The 15,977-nt window shown below is 32.7% G+C and overlaps 1 protein-coding gene across 2 annotated transcripts in view; it reads left to right on the top strand.

The window, feature by feature from the left end:
• The window catches only part of LOC119836129 (GTP cyclohydrolase 1), a 38,126-nt gene that overhangs the window by 11,869 nt on the left and 10,280 nt on the right, over positions 1–15,977 (top strand). Inside the window, exons 1-2 of one of the 2 annotated variants that reach the window (XM_038361385.1) lie at positions 1,228–1,343; positions 15,470–15,735. The exons of the other annotated variant lie outside the window; for it this stretch is intronic. Coding sequence (XP_038217313.1) covers positions 15,486–15,735 — 250 coding nt within the window. The 5' untranslated portion in view covers positions 1,228–1,343; positions 15,470–15,485. Of the gene's footprint in view, positions 1–1,227; positions 1,344–15,469; positions 15,736–15,977 lie in introns of those variants that run through there. 2 annotated transcript variants of the gene reach the window in all.

Raw genomic sequence — 15,977 nt, 5'->3', positions numbered from 1 at the left:
TAAATGATAGTGTAATATCCCCCATGTCATTATATTTTAGGCCATAACCCAGTAAGTTTTACGTGATAAACCATAGAATAACTATATACTACATGCATACTAATGAAATACTTAAAAATACAATTGTGATATAGTGTTATGTATTTGAATATGAGTTTACATAAAAATTATCTAAAAATTAAATTATCTGCATTAATGCACCTTTTTTTTACACATAAAGATCGCGTGGGCAGACTGAAAATCAGCACTGTCCGGGGCTAAAGCCCGTCAGCATGGCTGAGTCTGTCCCGATTGCATTTTTTATGTTAATTTTTAATTTATATTAGTTTTAATTTTTAAGTTATATTAGTTTTGTTATGTGGCAATGAAGCTTGTTTTCTTTCTTTCTTTCTTTCTTTCTTTCTTTCATAAATTCGATTTTATCACTAAGTATATTCCATACCATACTTTGTTAAATAATAATTAACTCATTTTAACAAAATATTTATATCGTTCTATATGGATTTTTAGATATATTTCATAATTATAAACAGAATTTGTAAAAATTATATTTAAAATAGAATAATATTTGTTACGCTAGTGCTTGACAAGGCGATGGCAGCACGTTTATCGATAAAAAATATATCGTATATCGATATGATAACTTTCGGATTTTGAAACTTGAATTTTAAAAAATTCAAAAATTGCTTGCATTTTTATAATTTGCTGTCATTCCATTCATAACTCCCACCTGACAGCATTTCCGAAGAGGTTGTCTAATACAATACTACTTTTTTGAAATGGAGCGGCATACTACGTCTTTAGTAAACCGTTGTTGGGACAGTGCACATAAGTGACAAATACAATAAAAACTTTTGTAACGTAACAAAATTCCAAAATTTGAATCGGATTATACAAACCACAATTTTATTCTTAATAATAACAATATTTGCATAAGATATTAAGTTATGCTTATTATTGTCGAAAAAGCCTATCAACTTAAAACAATAGATATTTACTTAATGTCAAAGTATATCGTGGACATCACTATTTATTACATGCAATTTTTTTTTTCGTCACGTCCTTGAATTTTCTATGTGCATCTTTGATATTCAAAATATTTGATACAAACAAAACAAAACAAGTGGCATAGATAATCACGTGTGACCGAAAAAAAAAACCGCGAATCTCAACAGGTTTTTGACGTTTGCGGTGACGTATCGATTTCCCGGGCTCGGACGAGCGCAGACGTACAAAAATCATCTGAACCTCCCATCGACGACAGTCAGCCATAAGTAAGAAACGAGAGCGCGCGTTTCTAAGCGATCCTTAATTTTATAACATTCATTTTTTTTTCACGCCTCGTAAGTAGTCTTAGCCTAATATTCTTAAAAAAAAAAACACGCAATATTTAATCTGTGCGGATTGCGCGCGAATATTTTATTGTGTGCCAGTGTTTTGTGTTTGTTTGCGTAAGTAAATATAAACTTTTGAAATTCGAACGTGTAAGTGATTCTTTGAAAATATTATCCCATTGCATTGATATGAATAAAGAATATGATATATGAAAGGATATTAAGATAAAACAGTTTGCATCCGAGTCGTATTATGATAATTATTTTGTTTACTAACATATTTCTAGTTCAAATGATAAATCGCAATGATTCGCGTTTTTATTTATCTGTACTAGTTCGTATAAAATATTATATAATAAAAAATGTTTAAGCTATCGCTTATCATAAAATATAAACAAAAAACATTATCTGATACGGTATAGTAGTTTATACTAGATTCCTACAATGTGTACCCAATTATTTTTATCAAACATTTGGCTAAAACAGCCGAGCTGAAAGCTTCCGATTAAATCATTAATAACAAATTACTTAACAACAAGTACAGCTGTACTATGTACTTTAAATAAACCAAAAAATCACTATACCTAACTTAGAAACCTAACTTCGTTTTTAGGACTCGGTTAAAGATGATGAGACGTGAGATTCTTCTAAGCCTATTTATTCATATTGAAGATACATTATTTACACATGTGACCGCTTTTACATATGCTATCAGCTATCTGATAATGAAAGTCTCGTAAAAATTGGTACAGCTGTTTCAGATATTAGACAGGTGAAACAGACATACAAAATTCTGTAAATTTTAGTTTTTTTAGGAGCAACCCGCGGCGTCACTCGCGTGTAGCCTATGTGCTAATCCAGATTATAATCTATCTCTGTACTAAATTTCAAACAGACACGATAAGCTTGTTTCGCGTGAAAGGGTAACCAACATCCATACATCCACTCATCCATCCATTTATAGTTACAAGCTTTCACGTTGATATTATTAGTAGGAAGTAGGATGTATATACTATACCTTATAAGACTACTTTCTACTACTTCCTCTATTTTCTTTAATAATACAACACCCAGGAACTATACTGCTATAATAGCGACCATGTCTCTAAATATAATCTACATTATTGCCGGATTTTCTCAAATTTTGTCCAGCAGTTTCAGATTACATTGACCCAACAAACAAACTCACAAACAAACTTCACATACTTATTCTATATGTAGTTCCTAAGTCATTATGTTTATTATTACTTATCAATTATCATTCTTTTCAAAGTAGGTATTTAAATAATAATTAATTCTCCTTCGTTGTTAACTGACAATATAGGAGATATTTCCTTGTGATTTTCAACCGACTTGAAAAAAGGAGAAGGTCCTCAATTCGACTGTAATTTTGTGTTTGTTGCCTCCGAATTTTCGGCTGGATGAACAAAATTTGGTGGTATTTTATCTGAAAGCTTACGTCTGTTCCCTTTAAAATTTAGTCTAGTTCTGATTAAAAAAAGTCAAATTTAAGTTAAGTGTATCATCATCATCAGCCCATATATGTTCCCACTACTGGGACACAGGCCTCCTATGAGGGTTCAGGCCATAATCCACCACGCTGGCCAAATGCAGGTTGGCAGATGTCACATGTCGTCGAACTTTTTGATTCTCGGACATGCCGGTTTCCTCACGATGTTTTCCTTCACCGTTTTAAGCAGTGGTGATGTTATTCACATGTGCAGATAAATTGAAAAATCAATTTATTTCCTGCACGCTCGCCCGGTCTCGAACTCCGACTTATCGATTTTGAAGTCCGAGGTTCTCACCACTGAGCCACCACTGCTAGTGGATACCTAGTTAAGTGTATCAAACCTTATAAATTCCCAGTCCCCCCCCACCCTCCACTTAACTCAAACGACAATATTAAATCTTATCTCTTTTGATCCTTCCTTGTGTGATTTTATATTATATTTTTTTTAACTAAGTGATTAAAAACTAGATGCTTCCAAATAAATAATATTTCGAATATAAATATACTAGCGGTCCGCTCCGGCTTCGCCCGTCCTTCATATATAGCCTATTAGCCTCAATAAATGCGCTATCTAACACTGAAATAAATTTTCAAATCGGACCAGTAGTTCCTGAGATAAGTGCGTTCAAACAAACAAACAAACTCTTTAGCTTTATGATATTAATGTAGATTTACAAATTTGATTAGTTTTTTATGTTGTTTGTATTAAGATTTTGAACATATTCTGTTTAATTTATTTCATATAATAATGTATATATCAAAAAGTTAGGCTATTATGGTGATCCAGATTACAATACACTAGCTATTCGCCCCAGCTTCGCCCGTGGTACATGCATAGCCTATGTAAATCAGTGAACTTGCTTACTTATAGTAAATTTTTTTAAATCGATCCAACAGTTTTGTGTGAAAACATTGCAAACATACTAAAACACAAAAATTTCCTTATAATATTAGTGTAGATTAACGATTCGTGGAAACTATAGGCATAGACATAGACACAGTCATACAGACACACAGAAACAAACATAAAATAAAGAATTTTATATTATAACTAGCTGTCCGCCCCGGCTCCGCCCGTGGTACATATAAAGCCTAAATTCTCCCTCAATACTTTTTTTGTAGGGCATCTAAAACTGAAAGAATTCAAAACGGACCAGTAGTTCCTGAGATTAGCACGTTCAAACAAACAAACGAACAAACTTTCAGCTTTATAATATATAGCTGTCCAGTTGAATATCTGAATTATTGCGATTAGAGTTATATATTTGAGTTTAAATAATATCAAACGAACTAACCCTTCAGCTTTATAGGTATACTGGTTTGGATGTTTCAATAAAGATATCTTACGGAACCCTATATTTTCTAAAATAAAATATAGTCTATGTTTCTCGTGGATAATGTAGCTTTCGAATGGTGAAAGAATTTTTTAAATCGGTCCAGTAGTTTTTGAGCATTTTCATTACAACGAAACAAACAAACAAAGTTTTCCTCTTTATAATATTAGTATAGATGTAGATTGATGATGCCAAAATAGACACCACATCAGTGCTAGTTACAAAGAGTTTCTGTAACACTAGTTTCCAGTAACTACCGTCATAACACGACTTGCCTATGTATAAACAGTGTATGTCTGTATGGCCAGATACACGTGCAGCAACTAGTCTCACTGCGGTATTCGATACCAAAATTGCATTCACTTTATCATTTGAAAAGAACCTTAGATCTGTTGAGCTCAACGTATAAAACGAGTGAGGACAAACATTCACTTTCAACAAGGACATTTTGAGTAGGGCTGCCACTTTGGTTGCGGACGTATTTTAACCAGGCCGGCCCCTCCCGTGGCCCCTTCACTCAAGTGGCTAGACGGAACACAGTGGGGTTTTGGTCGGTAAGAATCCGACATAACCCACGGCTCCATCTCCGGGGGCCGTGGGTATCTATGCAAGATTTCCCCACTATAAAAAAAAAAAAAAAAAAAAAAAAAGGGGCTGCCACTTTTCGACTATATTGGTTGCCAGTAGTAAATAATGACATGAAAATCACGTTAAACAATAAGTTTTACCTATCAAAAATTACAAACAATCTGTATATAAATGAATCCCTATTTTGGTGACGCGATCACGTGTGAACGGCTGGACCGATTTCAAAAATTCTTTCACCATTAGAAAGCTGCAATTACACTGAGTGACATAGGCTATATATGTATCACGGGTGAAACCGGTGCGAACAACTAGCGTACAATAAAGTATTCTCACGCTTTATTGCCCTCGTATCATAAATAGTACAATTACCTTAAATTTCAATATGTATTATAGTAGTATAGATACTTTTTTATAAAGTGTTGGTGACAACCCTAACGGTAACGGCAGTTCGTAATTATTAAAAGGCCTTTACGTAATCATTTGGAAGGGCAACCACATCATTTGTGGACCATCTTTGATGGGAGTAACATAGTTGATACAAAAAAAATTCGCATGTAAATCGGGAAATCGTGTTTGACATAGCAACGGCTGAATGGATTTTAATTGACTTTAATGGAGATAAACCATTATGAAATAACTATTCGTAGATTAGCGTATGTAAATCGCAGAATTAATATATTGTTTTAAAATACCTTTATGTTGTATTTTATCTATATTTAAGTAAAATATACAGTAATTATTTAAATTCCACAAAAATAACTGGTTAAATTTTGGCTTCTAAAGGTAAGAAGAGATAAGCAATCAAAGAACGAAGCGTTAAAAGTTATTTTAATCAGTAATATGTTGTTAAATCCTTAATTGATGAAATAAAACGTGACAAAATTAATATTTTATTATAATCGCATGTAAATTTTATTCCTAATGAGCTATAATTCATTCACGATTGTTTATATGACAATAATTAGATAGGGTTGCCACTATTTAATTTTTTATTTCTAATATTTTAATTGTGACATTATCATATGATATTTGTTTGTAGTTTATGTAAAAACTGCACTTATTTAAATAAAACTAATTATTCAGATAGATCATACTCTCAATTAAACGAAAGGATATTTAAGTATCATAAAGAAAGCGAGTTCTATACATATTGACACTAGCTGGAACCCGCGAATTTACTCGCATGGTACCTGGAAAAAAAGTAGTCTATGCAGATACATAGGTTTCTTTCAAGTAGATAATTTCACAAATATCTATCTCTTTACACTTCATACAGAACCGACCAGTTGTTCTTGTGTAAAATAGTATCAAACATCTTGAAAAGTGCGATTTAAATTTTGCATTTTCAAATTTCAAGCTGTAAATGGTAATTTATTCCAAGAAACATTAAATTTTTTTTTACTTTTTTTTTTGTTTTACTTTTTGTTTCTTTGACAACCCTAACTGCAGCTGTGCATTAGTGCGCTTTCGCTCACATTCCTATCCACATATTTATTTGTTAGTGTGCGTGAGTATTTTCTTATATCATTTATAATCTTCTTATATATAAAATTCTCGTGTCACAATGTTAGTCTCTACACTCCTCCGAAACGGCTTGACCGATTCCTCTGAAATTTGGTAAGCATATTGGGTAGGTCTGAGAATCGGCTAACATCTATTTTTCATACCACTAAACGATAAGAGTAAGGCAGAACAGCGTTTGCCGGGTGCAGCTAGTCTCATATAAGAATAACGATAATAAGACGATAAATCATATAAATCATTTTTTTTAATAACTTTATTAATTTAATTTTTATTATATTCATCATTCAATCAATTATCCCCATCTTAGTTAGATAGACGCTAAACTTCCAAATGTCCCATCTTGAACAATCTTGAAAAAGTTTCATACTTCTAGGCTGAGCTGTTACGACTGTTGTGTCTAACGTGCAATTTAAATATAAATACTGTATATCGTTCTGATCGTAATAAGCTTTAAGTGAGTGAGGTTTGAGTCGGTCACTCACTACGTCCCTCACTCAGAACAAATAATGTTACACCTACCAAAAACATACTACTAATGCACTAAATTAACTACTTATCCACTACGACCATAATATATGCATTCGTTGATAATTAAATGAATTATTTGATATCATGCAGACGATAAAAACTTTACCGACGTGGTTTAGCAATAAGCAACAAGTTATTAACGTTTTTCCCATAATATATTCATCGTTAGCTCAATTAAATATAATTTTCAATATAACCGAGTATATGCGAAATAAACAGATGCATTTAAAAAATTCATTTAATTGGTAATTTTTTGTTATCACTTTTTCTTAACGCGATACAAATATAAGACACGTTTATCAATATATAATGGAGTTATTGTAAACTAATCCTACTTTTCAAGATATTTAGAACCAAATTTGCTTAAAATAGCAGCTTCTAAAAGCCAGCCAAAATTCTAATGTAGTAGTATGGGTATTCATGAAGTCAACTTTTATTTTTACCCATAGGTCAGTATCGTGTTTGTTTTATGGAGAAAATCTGTACATTTTATGATTATTTCCATAAGTACTAGTCCTGACACAAAAATCATATAATTAAATTACTGTATTTTGATATGAAAGAAAAACTAAAAAAACTTAAACATATAAATAGCCTATCCGAGCAACGGTTTCGGCTGTGAGGCGTATCAAATAAATAAACATGCATAGCCATCTACATTTACATTATATATGCATACATGCGCTCCAAAAACATTACCCTCTTTCGGTCGCAGTCGGAAAAAAATTACAAAATATCAAATTAACATTCAAAAGAAATAAAAGTATAATAACACCTATATAAAAATACTGAATAGACTCGGTTATAAATCACATTTACACAAAAAAACCTTCCACCGAATAAAACTCAAAATAATTAAGCGACTTCCGTCAATGTCACCTTTATATTATAATAGTTTTATAGCACGTACATCTAATAAGTTCAGATAAAACATCTTAAGTAGTAATAAGTTGTTTATGATTATAATCTTAATCATCATCAGCCCATATATGTTCCCACTGCTGGGACACAGGCCTCCTATGAGGGTTAACACTCATAATCTTACAAAATAAATTAATTCTATTTAAGTATTTCCTATTTATAAAGCACTAGCGCCCCGCGATTTCACCCGCGTAAGACTGTATCCCGTAGGAATGATAATAAAAAGATGCCTATGTGGTCTTCCAGTTCAAGCTATGTACCAAATTTCATTGTAATCGGTTCAGTAGTTTTTGCGTGAAAGAGTAACAAACACACACACACATCCTTACAAACTTTCGCATTTATAATATCAATAGGATTTCAATGCTATAAAACTAAAGATTAAATGTAATCTTAATTAGATAAGTTCGAAAACACGATCCAGCCATTTTTATAGAAAAGAAAGTGATCTGTATAGCATATAAAAAGCGAGTCATTCGGAATGTAGTCCAAAATCTAAATAAACATTAAGATTCTGAACGCATTCTTATTTTCTGATGCAATATTCGGTATTGGTTAAATAATCTACACTAATGTTATAAAGACGAAGTGTTTGTTTGTTTGTAATGGATTAACTCAAAAACTATTGGACCGATTTTAAAAATTCTTTCATCATTAGAAAGCTGCAACTTCGACATCCTACTAATATTATAAATGCGAAAGTTTGTAAGGATGTGTGTGTTTGTTACTCATTCACACAAAAACTACTGAATCGTTGGCAATGAAATTTAGTACGTAGAGAGATGGACAACTGGAAATATAGGCAACTTTTTATCCCGATATTCCTACGGGATACGGACTTACGCGGTGTAATCGCGGGGCGCAGCTAGTATTTATATAAGACTCCCGTATAACAGTGTTTGACTTAGACAAAAATCCTTAGAAATGACTTCTCCGATTCCTGTGGGATTTTATGTATCATAGTCTTAGCATAGGTCGTGAACTATTTTTTGTACACTTTAGTTATAGGTATAACCTAACACTGTCAGGTTAGCTAGTACTACATTAAAATTAAGGTCACATGTAATCAATACAGTAGTTGAAGCTATGTCGGTTAAATGTGTTTACTAGTCCTACTATATCCTACTATCCTACTAATATTATAAATGCGAAAGTTTGTAAGGATGTGTGTGTGTTTGTTGCTTTTTCACGCAAAAACTATTGAATCGATTGCAATGAAATTTGGTACGTAGACTGCTGAACGACTGGAATAACATATAGGCAACTTTTTATCCCGATATTCCTTCGAGATACGGACTTACGCGAAACCGCGGGGCGCAGCTAGTCATTTAATATTTTAAAAACATCGTGAGGAAACCGGCATGTCCGAGAGTCAAAAATTCGACGACATGTGACATCTGCCAACCCGCACTCGGCCAGCGTGGTGGATTATGGCCTGAACCCTCATAGGAGGTCACAATTGGGAACATATATGGCCTGATGATGACTCTTTTAGGGTTCCATAGGCAAAGGGTAAAACCGCATAGCTAAGACCTCGCTGTCCGTCAGTCTGTCTGCCACCAGGTTGTATCTCATGAACCGTGATAGAGACGGTTGAAATTTTCAAAAATAATATATCCTTGTTGCCGCTATAACCAACCCATTGTAAAAAACTAGGTTAAGCAATGGTTGGCATGTTCGCTAATTGGATGGGTGACTCATTTTATATGCAATTGCTCTAGCACTTTCAATTTTCATCCCAATCTATTCAGTGGTTTTATTGTGAAGAAAATACAAATAGACAGACAGATAGAATAACTTTATCTAATAATAAGTTACGACATTCGCAATTTAACCTTGAAATTTTATAATTTAGTATTAATGAAATGCAAAGTTTTTGCGAAAACTGTTTTATAAAAATAGAATGTGAATTTTAGCATTTATCTATACTAATATTATGAAGTTGTAGAGTTTGTTTGTTTGACACTAATCTCAGGAACTACTGGTCCGATTTGATTCTTACAGTGTTAGACAGCCCATTTGTTGAGGAAGGCTATAGGCTATATATGTACCACGGGCGAAGCCGGGAAGCTAGTTGAATATAAATCGAATAGATATTTCTATGAACACCGATTTAATAAAAATGATAAAATCTTAAAAAAATATCATAACCAACAAGCAGAATACATTGAAATACTTAGCCCCCTTTTACGAAATCGGTTCAACAGAAAATCCTTTGTTCCAACAATCTAGTTCAGATTTAACCAAGGTTCAATCTTACTAATAACCAGTACTCGTTTAGTTAACCGAAAATATTAACCTCGACTTTCATTGTATCAATATCAAGTTCATTATATGTTTTAACCGACTGACCGGAGGAAGGTAATGTTCGAGCGTATGTGTATATGTATGTTTGTTTGGCACGCCGTACATATCAAACTGCTGGACAGTTTTTGATATATGTGTGGTTGTAGTCACCAAAAATGTGGTAGCGACATGGTCTATAAAAATACACTAAATGGCATCCGCAAATTAAAAAAAATAAAGAAATTTTTTATGGATATGTTTCGATACAATATATAATATACTGCAATGTCTGTGTGTGTAACTTAATTTAACTTAAGTTAATGACTTAACTTTGCACGGGTAGACATTTTTTTTACTTACAATCCAGATAAGTAGAACAAACAAATTAATTAAATTCAGCCGTTTTACCGACTTTATATAATATATAACCTAAGTTACGTTTAACTTAATCCATGTTATGTAACACACCGAATCGCTTAACTGCCAACTAACGTTCATAAAATCTAAGATTTAATTAACTGTATCTTTTGTATTAAATATATTAAAAAATATAAAACAAGCAAAGTAAATAAAAAAAATCGTTCCGTTGCATCGTGTAAGAAGGACAAACAGACGCACTAACAAATTTATAGATAACTAACTGCGCCCCGCGGTTTCACCCGCGTAAGTCCGAATCCAGTAGGAATATCGAGATAAAAATTCGCCTATATGTTATTCCAGTTGTCCAGCTGTCTACGTACCAAATTTCATTGCAATCGTTTCAGTAGTTTTTGCGTAAAATAGCAACAAACACACACACATCCTTACAAACTTTCGCATTTATAATATTAATAGGATGTAGGAAGTAAGATATTAGTCACTGGACGTCCGCCCCGGCTCCGCCCGGATATAAAGCATCCTATCACCCAAGTCAGCTCATATCCCGTCTGTATACAAAACTTCATCGAAATTTCACACAGTAGTTTCAGCGTGATTAACGAACAAACATCCAAACACACAAATTACGCTTATAACATGAAGCATTGAAAATTAAGGCGCAACATAATTTCAACTCGTGCGTTTAATGGTCATATGATCAAATAACATCTGGTAAGAACGTGTTGTTTCTGACCCCTGTAATATGTAGGTCATCTATCTAACATTATTGAGAGGAAACACGTGTGTTTTTTGTATGTTTGTTTGTAATGGTTACCGAAACTGCTGGACCGATTTCAAATATACGACGAATAATTCGGTTGTTCGTTATAACAAGGACTAAGTCGGGTTAGGTTTAAACTTATTAAAGATAATTTAAGCAATTTTAATAAATATGGCTTATATTTTAAAATGTTTAAATAAATAAATCTGCAATTAATAATCATAATTATGAAAAATATGCATATTATATTATATTCACTTAAACAAATTGAATTATATTAAAACAGCGTAGACGCAGACATAATGGTTAAAATCTATTAAATTCTACTAATATTATAAATGCGAAAGTTTGTAAGGATGTGTGTGTGTTTGTTGCTCTTTCACGCAAAATCTACTGAACCGATTGCAATGAATTTTGGTACGTAGACTGCTGAACAACTGGAATAACATATAGGCAACTTTTTATCCCAATATTCCTTCGAGATACGGACTTACGCGGATGAAACCGCGGGGCATAGCTAGTCTAATATATACGTAATACTTAGGTTTATTAAAACTTTTTAATTGCAATGACAAGAATTTGAAATTTAAATATCTATATATAGACCATTACATATTCCGTCTGTATGTGTGTTTGTCACGAGACTCGAGAATGGATCTTTTTATAATCGAACGCGAGCAAAGCCGAAAGCAAGACATATATTATTTAATAAAATCAACAACCTTGACCGATTGTAACAGCGCATTAATTTTATTCTCTTAAAATAAAACACTAAATATTTATAAGGCAACTAATACTCTAGTTTCATTAAAATTGATTGAGCAGTATACAACATTTTTAATGAACATAAAATAAACTTGTATATAATTTATTTACAAATTAAATATGAAGATATGTTACACATCCAGTTAATAAACCATCCAGAACTAGTCAATGTTTGATTACTTTTTCACAATAAAAACGGTCAAGTGCGAGTTGGACTTGCGATTATGGGCTCCGTACAAATAATAATAATAATAAGACACTTATTGCACACACATAAAACAAAATAAAAACAAAAAAAATATTCACAAATAGAGTAAACGCGGTACAAATAGGCGGCCTTATCGGTAAGAAGCGATGTCTTCCAGGCAACCTGTGGGTTTAGGAAAAGTTTGAAGAAAAAAGGGAAAAAAGAAAGAGAAAGATTTGAAATGTAGAAATAGTCTAAAGAATAGCGATAAAAAATGATCACCCAACCACCCAAACCATGATGCCTCAAATGTCTTCAATTGTCTATCACGGTTCATGAGATACAGCCCGGCAGACAGACAGACGGACAGCGAAGTCATAGTAACAGGGTCTCGTTTCACCCTTGGCTACGGAACCCAAGAAAACCAACAAAAATTTAGTTAGTTAATGTGTATATCACTTCATAATCTTATCAAAACGAGTTTTTTATATAATTATAATGAGAAAATAACATATACTATAATATAAATATTTCATCATATCGGAACATTAACGCTACCTCTATACCGCGGATACGTCTGTTTCTTTTCTAAATATAGCCAGTCCGTTTGGACTTCGAAACCGGTGCAAGTAGTTTATGATATCATTAGTGACACACAGACATTCTTTGCTATAATTGTGTGGCTGGTTGAACTGGTCTGCGTGTTAAACCATCATTACGTACACAGAAAAAATTTATTTACATCAATCTAAATATGTTAAAATTTAATTAATATAAATACGATACAGAATTAAATTGAATATAGTTAAACCAAACACGCTTTAATGATAGAATCAAGTAATCTGTCTCCACTCTTATAGTAAACTAGCGGTCCGCCCCGGCTTCGCCCGTAGTACATATATAGCCTATAGCCTTCCTCAATATATGGGCTATTTAACACTGAAAGAATTTTTCAAATCGGATCAGTAGTTGCTGAGATTAGTGCGTTCAAACAAACTCTTCAGCTTTATAATATAAGTATAGATCATTTAATCAAAAAAAAAATAACTTTTAGTTTTATAGCATTGAAATGCTTTACTAATCGAGATAATAAGATAAACTCATGAAATTATTGTATCGTCACAGATCCTTGATAAGTGTACAAAGTTTGAATTCAATCTGACAGCTTAAAATGGGTCAGAATCTAGTCTAAATGAGTCGATTACATACATACAGGCCAAGCTAATAAAAGCGTATGAAAACAGGATTTTTTACTATTTCAATATATTGCGTAACTTATTTAACACGATATGATATTACACTATATTACTAAGCTACGAGCCCTGGCTTCGCCTGTATACATTTTTAATTTTTTTTTGTAAATATGTTATTAACTAGCTGCGCCCCGCGGTTTCGCCCGTGTAAGTCCGTATGATTGAACGTACATAAAATTACGATTCGGAAGTGCTTCCCTAAGAAGTCTAATTGAAAGATATTTGAGTTTACAAAAGTAACAAACACAAAAAACAATCGAATTGATATCCTTTCTTTTGAAGTCAGTGGAAAAATTTTAACTCCCAGTCGATCCCGCGACTCGATTGAAGTCTCTTGCTTTAACCTCTGCGCCACTGGTCTCCGTCCGAACATTAAAATGCCAATTAACATTTAGAAAATGCGACTCAATTATCTCTTAATGTAGCTACATGTTCCTTTGTTCGATATTTACTGTAATAATTAACTCATTTAATCTTAAACATGTAAAAAGCCACATAATTACCAATTACCACGCTTTATGCTACAGTGGGGTAAACAATTGACCCGAAATGTCAACATATGTCATGATAATATGTCAAAGATAAGAGTCCAAAGACATGACATCTCTCGTTATTATATACATAAAGATCGGCCATTATTTCCATTCCGTTTTTAAACTGACATCATAAATTTATGATATTAAGATAAAAAGTAAAGATTAAAAAAATAATAATAAATTTAATAACATAAGAAATCGGATAGATACTTTAAAATAAAATAACTTGACACGTGTTACATATGATAATGTTTATTTACGATATAAAAGTGCGAAAGCACCTAAACAGATATTATAAATTGGAAGCATTTTTGTACGTATGTTTGTAATGTTTTAACACAAAAAGTCGTGGACCGATTTCGAAAATTCATTCACCTTTAGAATGCTGTAACTTCACTGAGTGATATTGGCTATATTTATTAAGTTATTCGGCTATATTTATTAACTAATTCAGAGAAAACCCGGGGGGCGTGGGATTGGGCGGCTGGGATTTAAGATATCGACATTCAGCTTATTAAAATTTATTGAAGTTGGTAATATTTCACAGTTCCTATGTTGTCTGTACAAAAAAAAATCATTACGTGTAAAATCCTACTAATATTATAAATGAAAAGTTTGTATGGATGTGTGTGTTTGTTGCTCTTTCACACAAAAACTGCTGAACCGATTGCAATGATATTTGGTATGTAGACAGCTGGACAACTGGAATAACATATAGGCAACTTTTTATCCCGATGTTCCTACGGGATACGGACTTACGCAGCTAGAATCTTATAAACTTTCTTTATAGTATCATTATTTTTATCTGAATACCAATTAAAAAGCAAGTCTCATCTACGCATCTATACGCATAGTAACACTCTTATATTAACCTAACAATAGCTTATAATAAGCTATTAGATTAGTCCGGGCTTCGCCCGTGGTACATATTTAGCAGTCATTATTTTTTAAAATCGGTCTAGTATTTCCTTAGATTAGTTCAACAAACAAACAAACTCTTCAGTTATATATTATTAGTATAGAAATGAAAAGTACCAAAATTTTATATAAAATTAACTCATTCATAATGTTGCGTAATCATGACTTATAATCGATTTCGCTTTAAAAATTAATATCTTCGAAGAATGAAATCCACTAAATTATATTGAAAAAGTACAAAAACCTGCTCTAAAACTCCACCTATTTTAATTTTTTTTTTTAGTCTGTATAACGTGCCAGTATTTTTCCTTTAATTTAAATTGAAAGGAAAAATTCTTTCGCGGGCTTTTTTACACCAATGCGCGGCAAAATTCAAATACATCGAAATCGTTTGAACTGCGTGAACCTAACGTTCTATTAAACTACAAAGTAACAATTTATGCAATAAGATAGCAAAACAGTAATTGTAACATAATAAACACTCGGAAGCAAACTGACAGTAAGGCTATCAACATACAACGTGTCTCCAATATAACCTCAGAGGTTAGGTCACTGTGCAAATCACTTGAGCGAAGTCGCCACGCAATCCGCACGTTTACACGAACAATAATTAAATAATAAATTTTAAATAAAATCAATTTTAGACTTTGATGTGCTAACATGGCCGCCGTTAACGGAAAAGACTCCAATGACGTCCCACCATCGTCTTTGATCCGACGAATTAGTTCGCGCTCAATTAAAAACTCGATTTCGGAGGACAAAGAGAATGGGGACGTTTGTCAGAAGGGATCATTCGTGGGTAAATTCAAAAAGACACCAGAGGCGTTAAAGAATTTCCACATAAACGATCCTGAGGGAAATCTCGAAGTGCCTGGAACGCCGGCTACTCCGCGAACCTCCACTACACCTGGTTTGTTTTATCTATATTATTTTTTATCTGTGCTCCGTTTATCTGTCAATTTACGGGACTATGTATTGTCAAATGGTAATTTATGTTGTGTTTCTATTATGTGTATTACTCAGATAATAACTATTGCTTCATTTTTAATTATTTAAACAACTATCTGCTTACTGTGACTGTAATATGCTGAAATTTTCATTTATTCTTGTCCTTTTTTATATATTGCAGTATTTTCGTTTTTATTTGATTTT

This window comes from Zerene cesonia, chromosome 22 (assembly GCF_012273895.1).
Source record: "Zerene cesonia ecotype Mississippi chromosome 22, Zerene_cesonia_1.1, whole genome shotgun sequence".
Lineage (NCBI taxonomy): Eukaryota > Metazoa > Arthropoda > Insecta > Lepidoptera > Pieridae > Zerene > Zerene cesonia.
Note: the sequence above shows the minus strand (reverse complement) of the source record. Positions and strands in the feature narration are given on the sequence as shown.